The following is an 18,139-nucleotide window of genomic DNA, read 5'->3' as shown; positions in this document are numbered from 1 at the left end:
TTGAAGGAGGACTTTGCAGAGACGGACCGGAGAAGGTCCATTTCATTGAAGGAGGACTTTGCAGAGACGGACCGGAGAAGGTCCATTTCATTGAAGGAGGACGTAGGTGCCATCTTTGAAATGTTTAAATGAAATATTTGATCAATTCGAGCATTTAAACGAGAGGCTAATCATTTCTTTGTGTTACAGCTTTGAATAAATCAGTTATTGGTGGACAAATCCATGTTCGCTGAGACGACTGCCTGATGAGGACGGGACATCAAACCAAGCCTGGAAGATCAAGGACACAGTACTACCTTTGTGCACCAGAATAATCTAAGACTATTTTATTTTTATTTGACCTCTGTGACTTTAAAATATCCATCAAACACATCAGAGTTTGTCTCCAGTTAAATTTCAGAGTGAAGATTTCCCAACATGAATGGGATCCCATTTATAGATTAATGGCTGTATAAATCTACTTGATGAAAGTTTTATTAGAAACTTTATGAAAGCAAATCACAGTTATCTCTACAAAAAGAATCAATTCTCCAGCTGCAGCTGATCCAGAAAGTTCTGACTAAAACCAGGAAGTTAGAGAACATCGCCCAGTTCTAAAGTCCCTAATCTGGCTTCCTGTAGATCAAAGACTTTAAAAGACTGATGCTAGTTTATGAATCACTGAACGGCTTAGCACCACAATACATTAAAGATCTGCTGCTGTTGTCATAGCAACCTTCCAAACCTCTCAGGTCTTCTGGTTCTGGTTCTGCTCTGCATCCCCAGAACCAGAACCAAACATGGAGAAGCAGCATTCAGCTTCTATGCAGCACAAATCTGGAACAAACTTCCAGAAAACTGAAAAACGGCCAAAACACTGAGCTGCTTTAAATCCAGACTAAAAACCCAGCTGTTGATTAATGAAACTTTATTTCCTTTATTTAACCAGGTAAACCACGTTGAGATCTAGATCTCATTTTCAAGAGGGACCTGGGCAGAAGTCTGCAATACACAACAATCTGGTTACTGAAAAGTACAACTAATTAATACACAAGTTTAAAAAATACTAAACATTAATCAATAATCTGATGTTACATGATCAGATCAGATGTTACTGTTTTTTGTCTGAGTCTTTTATAAAGGCTCCCAGACTGACTGGTCTATGACTCTGTATTATATTTTTGTATTTTTATTATATAAGGAACTTTGAACTGCCTTTTTGCTGAAATGTGCTGAACAAATAAAAATGATTGATCGATTGAAATCAATAAATTTTAGAAGGTGAGAGATACTGAAAAAAATCTGTCAAAACAAATTTCACTGGATCCTAAATTGTTCCTATTAGCTTTATAATAGCTAATAGGAAGCAGAATTTCAGTAAAACTTTGTAAGCCTTTCAACAGGAAAAAAAGAGCTTAGGAAAAACAGACCTAGTGCCACCTGGTGGTTAAGGCAGATATTGTCTAATTACCACTGGAAAGAATAGTATACGTTAGGAAATTAAAGTATATTTTTGGGACTCTTTAATTAACTTTATTAATGACAGACGGTCAGAGGGCTTGTTGGATTCTTGATATGTTTGAACCTGCTTGATGTTTGATAATGTTCAGTTACCCTGTTTAAGAAGTTGAGTGTTTTTATGTTGTTTTTCCAACTTTTTATTTTGTTTTTATATCTCTCACTTGAGAGAGAATTATTACTATTGTGTAGTTATTATAAAAGTTTAGATTATTCTAAACATTTCTAGTAAACTTAGTTTATTTCTAAACTATAATAAACTTATAGTTTAGCATATATATTATTCTAATATTACATATTAGAATAATATATATTAATAATAATATATATTATAATTATATATAATGTACAATATTATTCTAATATAATATTATATATTATATTTACACCATTTTTCTATGGTGTAAATAAGTTCAGTAAATCACATTTTATAGTTTCTAAGACTTTTATAAAGGATCAAATTAGTGTAAGGAGAGTTATGCTAAAGAATAGAAAACTATGTTGGAAGCATGTTTGTATGTTTTGAGAACATTTTTTTCAAAGATGTTTGGAAATTAGAAAAAAATCAATTCATTTAAAATGGGGAACAACAAACTGCAATTTAAGTCATTTTTTAATGCTAAGTTGTGATTATTTCTTACTTTGTAATTTCACAGTTTGGGTGTAAATGTCTCCACNACAGGACTGAACACAGAGAAACTCAAAAATAAACACACAGAAACACGGAACCTAACAGAGAGAGCAGCAGTGGTCACTATAAGAAGCTCAAATCATGACTATAAATACCATTTTGCAGTTAAACCTTTGGAATAACAGTCTTCTATATTCAGAGTTGAAAGCTTTTGAACTCATCTTAACTCGTCTTGAACTCGTCTTAAATCTGATTTTAAGACCATAACTGACATTAAAATATTGACTTCAAAGTGTAACATGAACCAAAAAATGTACCCATCATTAGATTATGTAATTGTTTTTGATTCAGTAGTTTTAAATACATTGCTTTGTGTCTCTTTTTCATTATTTTATTCTTAATTTTTCATTTAAAAAATTACTAAAGGGCCCCACAGTGCAATGCCTTATTAGGGCCACTGTAGAAAGAAAAAACAAGGAAGAGTAAATTTCTGCCAGAAAATTCAGAAATTTCAAGATTAATCTCAGAAATTTTGAAGAAAAAAAATGGGAATTTCTAAGTTTGAAAAGTTGAAAATTTCCCAGAAAAAACTGAAATTTTGAGATTTATCCCAGAAATGTTGTAGAAAAAAAACAGAAATTTCTGAGTTTGGAATGGTGAACATTTTTGACTTTAGGACCTCAGAAATTTCCCTATTTGTTCTAGAAAATTTACTCCTTTTTTCTATCCACCCTAATATGCTGTTGTGTTATAGGGACGGGTGTTGCAAATTAGCTATGGCTATAAAAACTGTGATGAGAGCATTAGATGTTCTTCATTTATTATCCCTATTAAATAAACAACAAAATAAAAAATAACTTTTCAACTGATATGTTTTCTTGCATTTCAGGAAAATTCAACACATCGAAGAACGGAGGAAGTCCCTTTCATTGCAGTTGGAGGTAGATGTCATCTTTGAAATGTTTAAATGAAATATCTCATCAATTCAACCATTTAAACAAAAGGCTAATCATTTGTTTGTGTTACAGATGTGAACAAATCCATGTTCGTTGAGACGACTCCCTGATGAGGACGGGACATCAAACCAAGCCTGGAAGATCAAGGACACAGTACTGCCTTTATGCACCAGAATAATAATCTATTTTATTTTTATTTGACTTCAAAGTATTCTTCAAGCACATCAGTTTGTCTCTATTTCAGAGTGAAGATTTGCAGATGAATTGGATCCCATTTCTAGATTAATGACTGTATATATCAAATTAATGAAAGTCTGTTTTATTAAAAATGTCCATCCATTTTCTAACACCCTTGTCCCTTAGTGGGGTCGGAAGGTGCTGGTGCCTCTCCAGCTAACGTTCCAGGTGAGAGGCGGGGTTCACCCTGGACAGATCACCAGTCTGTCACAGGGCAACATAGAGACACACAGGACAAACAACCATGCACACACACACACACACACACACACACACACACACACCTAGGGAGAGTTTGGAGAGGCCAATTAACCGGGACGAAACGTATTGTTAGTCTCTTTTACCCAGAAAACACTTGGAGAAAATATCAGAAAAACCATGAGTGAAACAGTGACTGGGCAAGCCTACTATATAATTTACTGGGGTACCATCTCTATGTTATTCTACATATACCTTACTCAACAGGAGAGGGTCCACTTTCTTTGGATGTACTCGGATATAAAAACGAATTGAAGCTCTACCCCCCTGGGGCACCACTGCCCCCTCCCTGTCCCCCCCAGCTCCTCGCCTGGAAACATCAGTCAACAATCTGTTACACAATCAGAATGTCATACTGCTTTTTGTCTTGGAGTCTTTTATAAAGGCTCCCAGACTGACTGGTCTATGACTTTATATGTATTTTAACTGTATTTTTACTGTATAAGGAACTTTGAACTGCCTTGTTGCTGAAATGTGCTGAACAAATAAAATTGATCGATTGAAATCAATACATTTTGGAAGAAGGTGAGAAATACTGAAAAACAAACTGTAATTTAAGTCATTTTTTAATGCTAAGTTGTGATTATTTCTTACTTTCTAATTTCACAGTTTGGGTGTAAATGTCTCCACAGACCTTTCAAAATGTTGATGCAAATTTTACCTGCTGCAGAAGCCGACTGACATTTTAGCCGTTTTTGTTGTATATAAAATGAACAAATAAATTAAAGCATTCCTGAAAACTGTCTGAGTCACGAGTCCTGGTTTTAATCATGTTAATCAAAAGCTGCAGGTTTACTGTCTTTAATAATCAGGTGACCTCAGGTTCATCACTTCAAACCTTTTTCAAATTAATTCAAATGAAAATTAAAGTGAAAAATAGATACAGCAATCCTTTTCAAAAACATGCACACCTGTAAAATAATATTGTGTTAAAGCATCTTTCTTTCAGTTTTAATATTCAGTTTTGTGAAGCTTAAATCAAACAAATAAAGCTGAGCTTTTCACATGTTGATGTTGGAAGTTTTTTTCTTCTAGCTGAAGTGTTCACTAAAAGAATGCTAAGTGTAACCTCTCTCGCTCGGTTGTCTTCACTAGTATCAAACACGCTAAATCTTTACAATGTGTCTCGAAACTGCATGCAAGAGGCTTCACAGCTCCACCAGCATTCCTCAGAATTTTTTCTTTTAAAGATGTGATCGAATAGTTTAAAACGGTTAACAATTCCTCAAAACAAAACATTCTTTTTCCATAAATCATTCAAAAATAACATCCAACAACACAAAACAGTAAAATAACAGACAACTGCCATAGCAGTTAACATACAAGTCAACTGCAACAGTCACAATATTCATAAAACACAATTTTATATATATTTATATCCTAAACCCACCTAGTATCAAACACACGAAATCACTCTTTACAAACTGCATGCAAGTGGCTTCACAGCTGAAAAATAAAAGAAGACGCAGTTGGTGTCATGACCGAGTGGTCAGCCATGAACAACAATCGGCGCAGCTCCCCCTCATAGTCATATTTTTCCAGCATAATCACTGGAAAACCCTACAAATTATATCGTAGATGTTAGATGTCCGGCTTACAATATTTCGTGAACGTGTTGAACTAGAAAAATATGACCTTAAGTAAAATATGTAGTGAAGAGATGATTCACTCGCACCTACCGTGAGAGCGACTGAAGGACACGATGCATGCAGTTTCTCATCACACCACTAGGTGGCTCCAAACATCTACAACAATCAAACATCTCATCTTCATAAGCAATTATAATAAATCAAAAGTGAAATTGGAGCATACTGTAATCACACTACTAATATATAAAATATGTAATGCTTATATATTTAAAAACATTCAAAATATATTTTAAATATAATTCATTCACAACAATACACTAATAAAGCATGTTTATATGACATAAAAAGCAATATACTGAAAGTATACAAAGTATAACTTCACTTGTTCTGAAAAAGCATGCTATGGTACACTTAACACACTTTCAATTGTGATTTTCTACACTTTAATTATTATTAAAATGCATTAAGTATAAAATTAGTAGTGCCAGAATGACACACTTCAAGTTAACTAATCTTTAACTAACTTGACGTATGCTGATGATTAGTCTGACTTCAAGTATGCTAATGTTAATACACTTAGAATATTTATTTTTCACCAGGGTGTTCATGCCTTGTTGGGAATCCGGGGTTTTGGTTTCCTGCACCTTTTCCTATCGTCCACCAGAGGGAGCCAGGAGCTCGTCTTCAGCTGGAGGGCGGTTCCCAGGTGCTGATCGGAAACTTGTGAAACATTAACACTTTGTGTTCAATATACGGAACTATTGAATTGTTCAGATCTTTAACAATACCAGACCAGTAATGAGCAGCAGATGGGGTGGTGGTGATTATCTGCTTGAAACAAAGACCTAATGTTGTGTTTATTATTTGTGGATTCAACACAAAAGCAAAGTGAGGAACACACACTGATTTCTCAGGGCTTCTTCATTCATAAAGTTAGGATACCAGATGGAACAACATCTATGATTGTAACAAACTCTTTAGGGGTAGCAGGAATACCAAAAATCTGGAGGAACTCAGAATAATTAAGTAAATTCCCATTATTGTTGATTAGCTGCATTATTTGAACTATACTGTTGTCTATAGAGCCCCCTAGTGGCTTCATAACTTTCTATTCAGTCAATTTAAAATTTAATATATATACACATTTAAAGAGCCTCAGTAAAAATGTGTTATTCTAAACTCTTTGGTGCGAAAAACTGATTGAAAATTGATTTATTAACTGCATCATTATGTCTGTTTGTGCAATGTTGAGATGTAAACGGCCCTTTAAACCATTCAGACCACTAAACACAAGAGACACAGTCAAAACTGTCAGATGATTTATTACCCCAAGATAATAACTCAGAAACAGTCCAAATAGTTTGGATGTATTTTTTCTTTCATACTTATGGAAAGTTTCTGTTTATAACATAGGTTTATGGTTATTTACAATTTTATAGTGTGTTTCTTTAATTTTAGGTCAGATTGATAAGGTAAAAGAATTAGATCTGATTGATCAAATTTATAGTTTTTTAAGGTCTTTAAAGAGAACCCAAGATAGATTTCATTAAGAGTTTTCTCAGTGTTACTGCACTTTTTGTCTACACAGTTTATCTCAATGATTATTATTTTATGCCGTTTCAGGGTTGGGGTCTGATCTGAGTTATTCCTGATTAAATTAATCATAGCTATTGGAATGATATCAACCACAAATATCCATCCATCCATTTTCTAACACCCTTGTCCCTTGGTGGGGTTGGGAGGGTTGCTGGTGCCCATCTCCAGCTAACGTTCAGGGCGAGAGCACAAATATTCAACTATTTTATATTTATTACTAAATTCCTCATAAATAAATCGCCTTTATCATTTATCCAATCAAATTTGATACATTTCTTTTTCCATGAATTTTGATTTGCGTCTCCTTAGAATCACCCTGTTGTTCCATAGCAGAACATTATGTGGACTAAAGTTATGCAAATCATTTTCTAGTAGAACAGGAAGGGAGATTTTCACATGTAACTTAGAAACCTCAGTCAAATTAAATTTTTTATTCAAGTTCTTTTTTAATTAATGTTTGTGTAAATACAACAAACATTACAGACTAACAAAAAGCAAGAAAGGGTATTGATTTACTGAATAAATAACCGGATAAGAGAACTACTAACACCAACAGAAATAAAATAACCAAACAAAGAAACAAGGAGGTACACATTAAATGGATACATTAAAAACAAAGACAATTCAATGAACACAATCAATTGGTGTCACAACAAAACCAATAAAATTATTTAACATATCTGGATTTTTTTTTCTTATTTTAATCATAGTAGATTAAAAGAAGTTATTTTGTAATTTGCATTATTATTTTACATTTACTCTCTAAAATGCATCACAAATATTTTGAGTAGAAGTGGAAAATAGAGGGAGAGAAAGAAAATAAATAAAGTCAGTCAGAATAAAGAATAAATTAATAAATAAAGCATAACTAAAAAGCACTTTATTTTAATCTTTTTATTAGGCTCTCATTTCCTCTCTGCTTCCCTGGTCTTTGTTTCCACAGTGGTTCTAATTCACCAGAAATAAAATGGCATCTAGAAATATGGAGTATAATTTATCTAAATATCTGAACTGAACCTCAAACACATTTCAAGAGGAAATCTATGTAACTTAGTTTACAAAACACAAACTTGGGTAAAGAAAACCAAATATCTTACATCTTAGAAATAACTGAAGCTTTTTTAACTACTATTCATTCATTCATTCATTCATTCATTTTAACCAGGTCTGCTTTTCTGATAGAATAGTGTTTATTTTTCCAAGTGAAATTGAAAGACAGGGTGTGGTATACGACCTTCTGCCCTCACCTCAAAGGTCAATGTGGTTTTACAGCCTGTCATAAAAGATGATTGTTGGGAAGGAAAGTGAAGGAAACTGTAAGTCATCCATAACTCCTGTGGTTCAGTTGATCAGTTCAGTGTCAGTCGCCCGAGGCTGGAAAACGGGAAACATAACCAGCGCCAACATGGACGGCGCTGGTTTGAGTCGGATATGTGTTGGTCTGATTGTCTCTGTTTGGATCCATGTCGTTACTGGAAGTCCAATAGGTGAGTACAGGATTGAATTTGTTCATAACCAGGTAAATATAATGTATAGACAGGAAACCAGAGCCTGATAAAGTAGTTTTGTTGTAACATAAAATGTGGGCCTTTCCTGTTTAATGCTTCTTAAGCATCTAAAGAGACTCTTTGGTCAAATTAACCTCTCAGAGCAAAGTGTTTGATGGTTTTTCTGTCTACAATAAGAGGACGAGTCTTTCGTTTGTACGCTTCAGATCTGAAGAGGAAAAACTGCATGGAGGAATTTTACTGCCATAAAATTGTTCCTTATCTGTTGGGTCCATCGTTCAAAATCCTCTTATCACTAACTCTGCATTAGTTAGTGATAACTAACTAATCAGTTCTATATTTTAACTGAAAAGTTGAATATTTAATTTTCATCTGGTGTAAATCCCTTCTTGTTGTAAAAACCAAAACTTTTTCTCCTTCAGGTCCTTCATAACTAAGAACAGACCCTCAAATTACAGCTTGAGGGTAGCTGAGCAATTTCTCCTGCTCCTAAAACATTGTTAAACATTTGATAAATTCAGGTTCTGCTTTTTAAAGAAACATTTGATAAAAACAGAACAACTTTAAGTGGTTAGAGTCTTTAGAGGCTGGGATGGAATCTTCTTGATTTTATGTTGATTCACTAAACCAGTTCTCTGAACTTATAAAGATTTGAAGAACCATAAGTAAAACATTTAGTTAATTCACTCTCATTATTCTGGGACTTAAAAAGAAAAATGGTTTGGTAACCTTAACTAATCTAAAATAGGAAAGTGTCAGTCTCATTTATTGTTAAATAATGTTTATGATGCTTTCAGACCCAGTAAAAAGATAACATTTGTAAAAAAAAGACAACCTAAACTAAATAAACTCTATTGGGATGAGGAGATAAATGTGTTTGGGAATAATATGAGACTCACTGAGAAAAGGTTTGTTATGTGTCAGGAGAAGGATTTAAGATAATAGTTAAAAATTGAATTTAAGGGCAAAAAATTTACATTTGACAAAACACTTAGAACATGAGAGAAAATATCAGTGAGGTAAAGCATTGAAGAGAATTTAATCAAACCAATAATCGTCAGGCATTTTGAAACTAATGAAATAGCTAGAAAATGAGAAAGATCCCTTTAAAGGGGTTGAGAAAGATGGCTGTATGTCTTCAGATTGAAGATGTTTTAAAAAGTAGGAATCAGATTTTAGGTCTTTATTTTCTGGTAGTTCTGGTTCCCCTGAGTGGGATCATTCTCATTTAGAAAGGACAAAAGTCCTTAAGAATCAGACTGAACATTTCATCCCAATGAGTTTCTCAAATATGTATTTAAACTCTCATATTACAGAAAGTGGGTTTAAAGTAGCTATTAATAAGTTTAAACTTATGAAAGCCACAGGCTGATAATTTATCTGATGAAGTGTTAAAATAAATTGGTCTGTTTCAAATGTTGCATAATCTTGTTTTACTTGTTTTGAACAGGGTTCAATCAGAATGACAAAGATGAGTTTCTATGGATTATAGCAGTGGTTCCCAAATTGTGGATTACAATAGATGTGGGGGGGGTCACTCTTACAGACTCCCTGTTATAATTTTCCTCCACACCCCACCCTCACAACGTTCATCTTTTTTTTTCATTCATCCCTTAACTGGATGAAACTATAACCCCGTGCCACTGGATTATAGCCTCCTAATCTGTGTCTATAAACTTTATTTCAGTGTTCTCAATGACAGGTTGGTTAATTATTTACATTTACTTAATTTATTGGCAGGGAAACAGAATGGGTTTAGAAATATGATCTAAATATGTATAGATCATATTTATTATTTAACTACAAGAGATAAAACCAGGAAACTAGAAGGAAAATCTACTTTTGCTTTATAGATTTTCAAGAAGCTTTTGTTAATTGGAAACTGTTGTGTTTTCAGTTGTTAAAAACACAAATTGACGGGAAATTTTATAATGATCTAAAAGCTGTTTATCAAAATCCAGAATCTTGTGTTCAGCTGAACGACTAGAACAGGCTGGTTCCCAAAACCATGTGGTGCTAAACAACGTGACGTCTTGTCTCCTACTGTCTTTGCTTCTTATATAAATGATCTGGTAGCAGCAGTTAGGAGTCAGAGCAGGTGATATAAAAGTCTGTATGTTACTGTAATGCAGGTAACATCAAGTTTATTACTGAGAATGAATCTGATCTTCAGAAACCATAAAGTACTGTTAATTTTTACTTTTTGGTGTAACATCATGAGGTTAAAGACCAATTGTGATAAAACTGAAACTATTTTTACAAGTTGAGTCACACACTGACATTTACTTTTGCTTTGAGCCTATTATTCTGTCCATTACTAAAAATATAAATACTTGGGATTTTCTGAGGATGAACATCTTACTTCTGAAGAAGGAATAAAAGTCCAGTCAGATTCAGCTGGTAGAGCATCAGGGGTCCAACAGATATATTTAGGAGGATTTTCAGTACATTTATAGAAATAAGTCGACATGTAATATTGAACAAATCCAATGATTTTATTTTGAAGCTTATAATTATAAATGGGCAAGCAACATTTTACATAAACCAGAATTATGAACTTTTATTTTAATAGAGGATATTTATGACCCAGAGCTTTAGGTGACATGGGAGTAAGAATCAGAGGTCAGTGTTTGCACAGCTGGTACTTTGCTCCATTAGAAACTGGACGATTTTAGAAATCAGCCTTAAAACCAACATAAGAAACAGTAAAATCAAAAGACATGCAACTAAAATGTTTTTAGCTGCTTTTTAAAATCCTCCACAGAGTCAGCGAAACGGAGCTGCAAGGGTAAACTGTTCCACTTTAGTTTGTAACCGTGTTCATGGAACAACCAGATTCAGAGTCTGAGAACGACGACCAGCTGCAGAATAATTATCCTGAACAAAAATATAAACACCCCATGTCAAACCTTGCTGCCATTGTTACTAACCCAGCTGTAAATTAGCATTTGCTGACATTTTATTGTACAAAGGTAATATTTCTCTTGATTTGTGTATAATTTTTAATCCAACTTAGTAGTGAGCATTACTCAGTGAGTTGTTCTTTTACTCAGTGCATGGGTGGGGCATGTCCAGAGGGTGATCAGACAAAATGAGCAATAACTGGACAATCCTTGTACTGGGGGCAATAAATATAAAATTTTGTCACAAGTCATAATGCCAGATGTTTCAAGTTATTCAGGAACGTGCCACTGGCATGTTGGATGCAGGGATGTCCACTAGAGCAGTAGCTGCACGGCTCAGTGTCCATTATCGGACCATCAGCCGTTTAAAAGTTCGTTTCCAGCAGTCTGGCACTACTGCAAATCGACCTCATCCTCATTGGTCATGTGTGACCACTCCACCACAAGATGGCCACATCCGGCTCGTCCGTCCATCAGCTAAGACCAACGACACACACAGCTGATGAGACTATTGGTCAGCACAACAAAAGCATCACACCTCAGACTGTCTGTAACCGCCTATGAGAAGCCAACTGGGTCAAAATCTAATTCCTCAACATGACCCCCATTATGTTCAAAGGACTGTCAATATGCTACAAATGGCCATAGATGTTATCAATGCCAATATGAAGATCAATACTTTGAGTTTCTCCATATATTGTGTAACCCAAATGTTAAAAAAAATTCTTATATTTGACATGGGGAGTTTATATATTTGTTCAGTGTAGTTATAAGCTGACAAAGATAATCAGGAGCCTGGCCATGAAATGCTCTGAACTCACTTCTTACATAAACAAATAACCTTTCTCATCATCAAACACAGTTGTCCATGTTTATACCTCATTCTGCTTTCCAGTGGTTATATTTTAAAGATTTCCCTCTGGTTCCTTCAGGACCCACAATGTCTCATCAGGCTTGGTAAGAACAGGAAGTGCACCATGTCACAAAAAACACAAAGAAGAAATATACCGTTCTTCAAAATAAAAGCACTAATGACCACAATGTTGGGTCCCAGTAGGAGCATTTTAAACATTTAGTTACCATTTACAGAAATACTTTGATTTTTCTATTGTGTAAATCTATATTAGCAAGATTTTCTGAACTTTGGGGGGAAACACCTGAATGATCTCATTCTGCAGATTTCCTTAAAGTTATTTATGTTTCTGCAGGTACCACCACCATAAACTGTGGTTCAGCATCTACCACTGTGTATCTGGGTTCTGTGGATGAAGGATATTCAGGTAAGATTATAAAAACAACTCACTTAATTAAAATTAGAAATAGATAAATTAAATCTGACTTCTTCCGTTGAGTCTTTTCTCTATCATGTTATGATCACACAAACAGATCATTTATTGGTAGCTGGATTTAATGAATTCATGAGGTAATTGAGTTTATCGGGTCATTTATTTTTGCTGCTGCAGGTGATGTGGAGCTGGTGTCCGGTATCCCAGCTGGTACTAGTGTGAGATTGGAGCTTGATATTTATCCTGAGCATCTTGAGTTTCTGGAGTTGAACTTCACTTCAGGGGAAACCACAGCGACTGTTCGCACCATGAAGCCGCTCGACGCCGACGTCCTCACTACGGTAAGCTCCCCCACTTTACTGTACCTGAATTTGTTTGCTGAATATTTGTGTTTATTTGTATTTAATGCAGATCTTCACTGAGATTCTCAGCATAATTTATGCTAACATGCTGCAGCAGAACTAACATCCTCTGTGTTTTTATGTTGCAGACTGATAGAGTGCTGCACTACGCTTTGGTTTGTGAAAACAATGTGAGTGAACTTCCAAAATATGGAGCAAACATCACAAACTAATTGAACAACTAAAACGAGTCCCTTTCTGTTTTTATTTTTACAGTCCAGAAACTTCCGCAGGCTGATAATCACTGATGTCAACGACAACAGTCCAGTATTTGATAAGGAGTTTTATTCTCAAACTATTTCAGAGGTAAGTCAAAGGAACTGTAAACCTTTCATACATCTAAGAATCAGGTGATTGGCAGAAATAAAACTGATGGTGATGAATTATTCAGTATGATCAAAATAAATCTTAAACTTTCTGCCTTCACTCTTCAGTGTTTTCTCAAAGAAATGAGGAAGCAGCATTTATCTCTCATTTTCTCTCTCAATCGTTCTGTTGTCTGGTTTTTCAGAATCAAACCATCTACACTGAGGTCCTGCGAGTGAGAGCTGTGGATGCAGACATCACACCTGAATTCAACCTCTTCACATATTCCTATGTAAGAACTTTGAAATCAGTATTGTTAAATGATACCAATAGCATAATGTATGTTTTATGCATATAAGCAGCGACCCTGCAGCAGGTTAAGCACATGAGAAGTAAAATAGATGCTAACAATGATGAGAAAAAAATCAATTTGTCCAACTTTTATGAAATCCAACTTTCTTTATATCTTTAAAATGACAGCGGCACAAATGAAAATTTTTGCTGCACAAACGGAGCACTAACGTTTGACACCAATTTTGTTTGATTTCATAAAAGTGGGGGGCCTGGTTGATCTTTTGACCTTTACACTTTCATTAATATCTTCAAAGCGAGCGTATGTTTTCTACGCTGACGTTCCTTCCTTTGGGGGGGAGAAGGGGCGCAGATTTATGTTTTTGCATCCACCTGAATAATGTGCAGTTGCGCCACTGGACATAATGACAATAGACAAGAACCCGACCAGGAAACACAGACACAGGCAAGATTAAATACATAAGGAAGGTTATCAGGGGAAATGAGGGGCAGCTGGGGACAACCAAGGGGTAGACAGGACAACACAGAGACTCAACTGAACACAGAAACCTAAACTAATACACAGAAAAACCAAAACCTTACAACACATCCTTTCAAATCCGGCCCTCCACGGTCCATAGGGCCACATGAATAGTTATGGTGCTACATTTGTGTAACAAAATTTTTTTGTTTAATTGTTGATGCTCAAACCTACATATTAATAAATTCTTCCAGAAGTCAAAGGTCAACGAGTCCCTTCATAATTTTCAAAATCAAATAAATTTGGTGTCAATCAACAGTGCTACATTAATCTTAGCTGCACAAAAGCAAAAGTTTGATTTTTGTTGATGTCAGGGTTAAAAGACCTCTGCAAATGTTTTATTAAAATCTTTAAAAATATAAAGGCACAAACAAAACATTTTGCTGCACAAACATTTGACACCAACTTCTTGCTCCACCACGCTTTACAGTGGTTAGTATTTTCTCTAATATTTTCTAGCTCTACGGACCTGAAAAACATGCCTTTTACTACCAAATCATTGTATTTTCCATTCTAATTTTATGAAAATTAAGCCCGTTAAGTGTATTAAAAGTTAAGCATTTTTTGGTTTTCTACAAATGTTCTGTATATCACTGACTATTGATGCCATTGTTCTCCTTCTAGACTCCAGTAACACAAGACTTTTCCTTATCAAACTCCGGAGGGTTTATGTTAATCAGACCTCTGAACTACAACGTTGTACCAAAGTACAATTTTATTGTCACTGCCACGGTAAGAAAACAGAGAAACAAACTATATTTATACACTGATTTATTTAACTCCTATCATAAATGTACCATCCCTTTCTTTGTTGTTCCTGTTGCAGGACAATGGCGGGAACAACGGCACAACCTCGGTTGAGATCGTTGTAGAAGACATTGACAACTTAAATCCCTTTTTCAGCCACAGTCTCTACCAGGCTGTTGTTCCAGAGAACCAGGTGAGGCTCATTTAGTGGTTATGTGAGTTTTACCTCATTGTTTGGATGTAAAGCAGAAATTTATTTCAAACTGACAGAGTTGTTGTGAAGAACAGACTGACTGTGTTTCAGGACGGGGATCTCAGTGAAATACGACCAGAACCAATAAAGGCCCAAGATGGAGACACTGGGATCAACNTAACCTGACAAAGATAATCAGGAGCCTGGCCATGAAATGCTCTGAACTCACTTCTTACATAAACAAATAACCTTTTTTATCACCAAACACAGTTGTTTGTGTTTATACCTCATTCTGCTTTCCAGTGGTTCTATTTTAAAGATTTCCCTCTGGTTCCTTCAGGATCTCACAATGTCCCATCAGGAAGTGCAGCATGTCACAAAAAAGACAAAGAAATGTACCATTCTTCAAAATAAAAGCACTAATGACCACAATGTGTCACTGTTGGGTCCCAATAATAGCATTTCACCATTTATTTGTCATTTACAGAAATACTTTGATTTTTCTATTGTGTAAATCTATATTAGCAATATTTTCTGAACTTTAGGGGGAAAACCTGAATGATCTCATTCTGCAGATTTCCTTAAAGTTATTTATGTTTCTGCAGGTAGCACCACCATAACCTGTGGTTCAGCGTCTACCACTGTAAATCTGGGTCCTGTGGATGAAGGATATACAGGTAACATTATAAAAACACTCATTTAATTAAGATTAGAAATAGATAAATTAAATCTGACTTCCTCTGTTGAGTCTTTTCTCTATCATGTCACACAAACAGATCATTTATTGGTAGCTGGATTTCATGAATTCATGAGGTAATTGAGTTTATTGGGTCATTTATTTTTGCTGCTGCAGGTGATGTGGAGCTGGTGTCCGGTATTCCAGTTGGTACTATTGTGACGCTGGAGCCTGACCTGTCACCTGAGCATCTTGAGTTTCTGGAGATGATCTTCACTCCAGGGGGAACCACAGCGACTGTTCGCACCAAGAAGCCGCTCGACGCCGACGTCCTCACTGTGGTAAGCTCCCCCACTTTACTGCATCTGAATTTGTTTGTTGAATATTTGTGTTTATTTGTATTTGTATTTAATGCAGATCTTCACTGAGATTCTCAGCATAATTTATGCTAACATGCTGCAGCAAAACTAACATCCTCTGTGTTTTTATGTTGCAGACTGATAGAGTGCTGCACTACGCTTTGGTTTGTGACAATGTGAGTGAAATTCCAAAATACGGAGCAAACATCGCAAACTAATTGAACAACTAAAAAGTGTCACTTTCTGTTTTTATTTTTACAGTCCAGAAACTTCCGCAGGCTGATAATCACTGATGTCAACGACAACAGTCCAGTATTTGATAAGAAGTTTTATTCTCAAAATATTTCAGAGGTAAGTCAAAGGAACTGTAAACCTTTCATACATCTAAGAATCAGGTGATTGGCAGAAATAAAATTGATGGTGATGAATTATTCAGTATGATCAAAATAAATCTTAAACTTTATGTCTTCACTCTTCATTGTTTTCTCAAAGAAATGAGGAAGCAGCCATTTATCTCTCATTTTCTCTCTCATTCGTTCTGTTGTCTGGTTTTTCAGAATCATGTTGTCAACACTGAGGTTCTGCAAGTGAGAGCCGTGGATGCAGACAGCACACCTGAATTCAACCTCTTCACATATTCCTATGTAAGTACTTTGAAATCAGTATTGTTAAATAACAATACCAATAGCATAAAGTATGTTTTATGCATGTAAGCAGCGACCCTGCAGCAGGTTAAGCACATGAGAAGTAAAATAGATGCTAACAATGATGAGAAAAAAATCAATTTGTCCAACTTTTATGAAATCCAACTTTCTTTATATCTTTAAAATGATAGCGGCACAAACGAAAATTTTTGCTGCACTAATGTTTGACACCAATTTTGTTTGATTTCATAAAAGTGGGGGGGCTGGTTGACCTTTTGACCTTTACACTTTCATTAATATGTTCAAAGCGAGCGTATGTTTTCTACGCTGACGTTCCTTCCTTCGGGGGGGAGAGGGGGTACCGATTTATGTCTTCACATCCACCTGAATAATGTGCATTTGCGCCTCTGGACGTAATGACAATAGACAAGAACCCGACCAGTAAACACAGACACAGGCAAGATTAAATACATAAGGAAGGTTATCAGGGGAAATGAGGGGCAGCTGGGGACAATCAAGGGGTAGACAGGACAACACAGAGACTCAACTGAACACAGAAACCTAAATTAATACACAGAAAAACCAAAACCTTACATCCTTTCAAATCCGGCCCTCCACAGTCCATAGGGCCACATAAATAGTTATGGTGCTACATTTGTGCAGGTTTGTGCAACAACATTTTTTTGTTTAATTGTTGATGCTCAAACCTACATATTAATAAATTCTTCCAGAGGTCAAAGGTCAACGAGTCCCTTCATAATTTACAAAATCAAATAAATATGGTGTCAATCAACAGTGCTACATTAATCTTAGCTGCACAAAACCAAAAGTTTGATTTTTGTTAATGTCAGGGTTAAAAGACCTCTGGAAATGTTTTATTAAAATATTTAAAAATATAAAGGCACAAACAAAACATTTTGCTGCACAAACATTTGACACTAACTTCTTGCTCCACCACGCTTTACAGTGATTGGTGTTTTCTCTAATATTTTCTAGCTCTACGGACCTGAAAAACATGCTTTTTACTACCAAATCATTGTATTTTCCATTCTAATTTTATGATAATTAAGCCCATTAAGTGTATAAAAAGTTAAGTGTATTTTGGTTTTCTACAAATGTTCTGTATATCACTGACTATTGATGCCATTGTTCTCCTTCTAGACTCCAGTAACACAAGACTTTACCTTATCAAACTCCGGGGCGTTTATGTTAATCAGACGTCTGAACTACAACGTTGTACCAAAGTACAATTTTATTGTCACTGCCACGGTAAGAAAACACAGAGACAAAGTATATTTATACACTCTGATTTATTTAACTCCTATCATAAATGTACCATCCCTTTCTTTGTTGTTCCTGTTGCAGGACAATGGCGGAAACAACGACACAACCTCAGTTGAGATCGTTGTTGTAGACTTTGACAACTTAAATCCCTTTTTCAGCCACAGTCTCTACCAGGCTGTTGTTCCAGAGAACCAGGTGAGGCTCATTTAGTGGTTATGTGAGTTTTACCTCATTGT

The 18,139-nt window shown here is 35.3% G+C and overlaps 2 protein-coding genes across 2 annotated transcripts in view; both read left to right on the top strand.

The window, feature by feature from the left end:
• Positions 1-3,456, top strand: part of LOC103150783 (protocadherin-like wing polarity protein stan) — a 46,020-nt gene extending 42,564 nt beyond the window's left edge. Inside the window, exons 21-22 of the mRNA XM_016680904.1 lie at positions 3,018-3,069; positions 3,157-3,456. Of these exons, the coding sequence (XP_016536390.1) occupies positions 3,018-3,069; positions 3,157-3,162 (58 nt within the window). The 3' untranslated portion in view covers positions 3,163-3,456. The remainder of the gene's footprint in view (positions 1-3,017; positions 3,070-3,156) is intronic.
• Positions 3,457-8,106: 4,650 nt separating this feature from the next.
• Positions 8,107-18,113, top strand: LOC103150782 (protocadherin gamma-B4-like). Its single transcript, XM_007570522.2, has 8 exons — positions 8,107-8,251; positions 15,546-15,617; positions 15,794-15,957; positions 16,113-16,151; positions 16,237-16,326; positions 16,533-16,619; positions 17,781-17,888; positions 17,985-18,113. Exons 1-8 carry the CDS (start codon positions 8,170-8,172, stop codon positions 18,111-18,113), a joined length of 771 nt encoding a protein of 256 aa, XP_007570584.1. The 5' UTR covers positions 8,107-8,169.
• Positions 18,114-18,139: the final 26 nt, after the last annotated feature.

Source organism: Poecilia formosa, unplaced genomic scaffold, assembly GCF_000485575.1.
Source record: "Poecilia formosa unplaced genomic scaffold, Poecilia_formosa-5.1.2 Scaffold262, whole genome shotgun sequence".
Lineage (NCBI taxonomy): Eukaryota > Metazoa > Chordata > Actinopteri > Cyprinodontiformes > Poeciliidae > Poecilia > Poecilia formosa.
This window is presented reverse-complemented; position numbering and strand designations above follow the sequence as displayed.

Coding starts and splice junctions, on each gene's coding strand:
- LOC103150782 (XM_007570522.2), top strand. CDS start 8,170: ATGGACGGCGCTGGTTTGAGTCGGATATGTGTTGGTCTGATTGTCTCT. Junction 16,620..17,780: donor ACCTCTTCACATATTCCTAT/GTAAGTACTTTG, acceptor TTCTCCTTCTAG/ACTCCAGTAACACAAGACTT. Junction 17,889..17,984: donor ATTTTATTGTCACTGCCACG/GTAAGAAAACAC, acceptor TTCCTGTTGCAG/GACAATGGCGGAAACAACGA.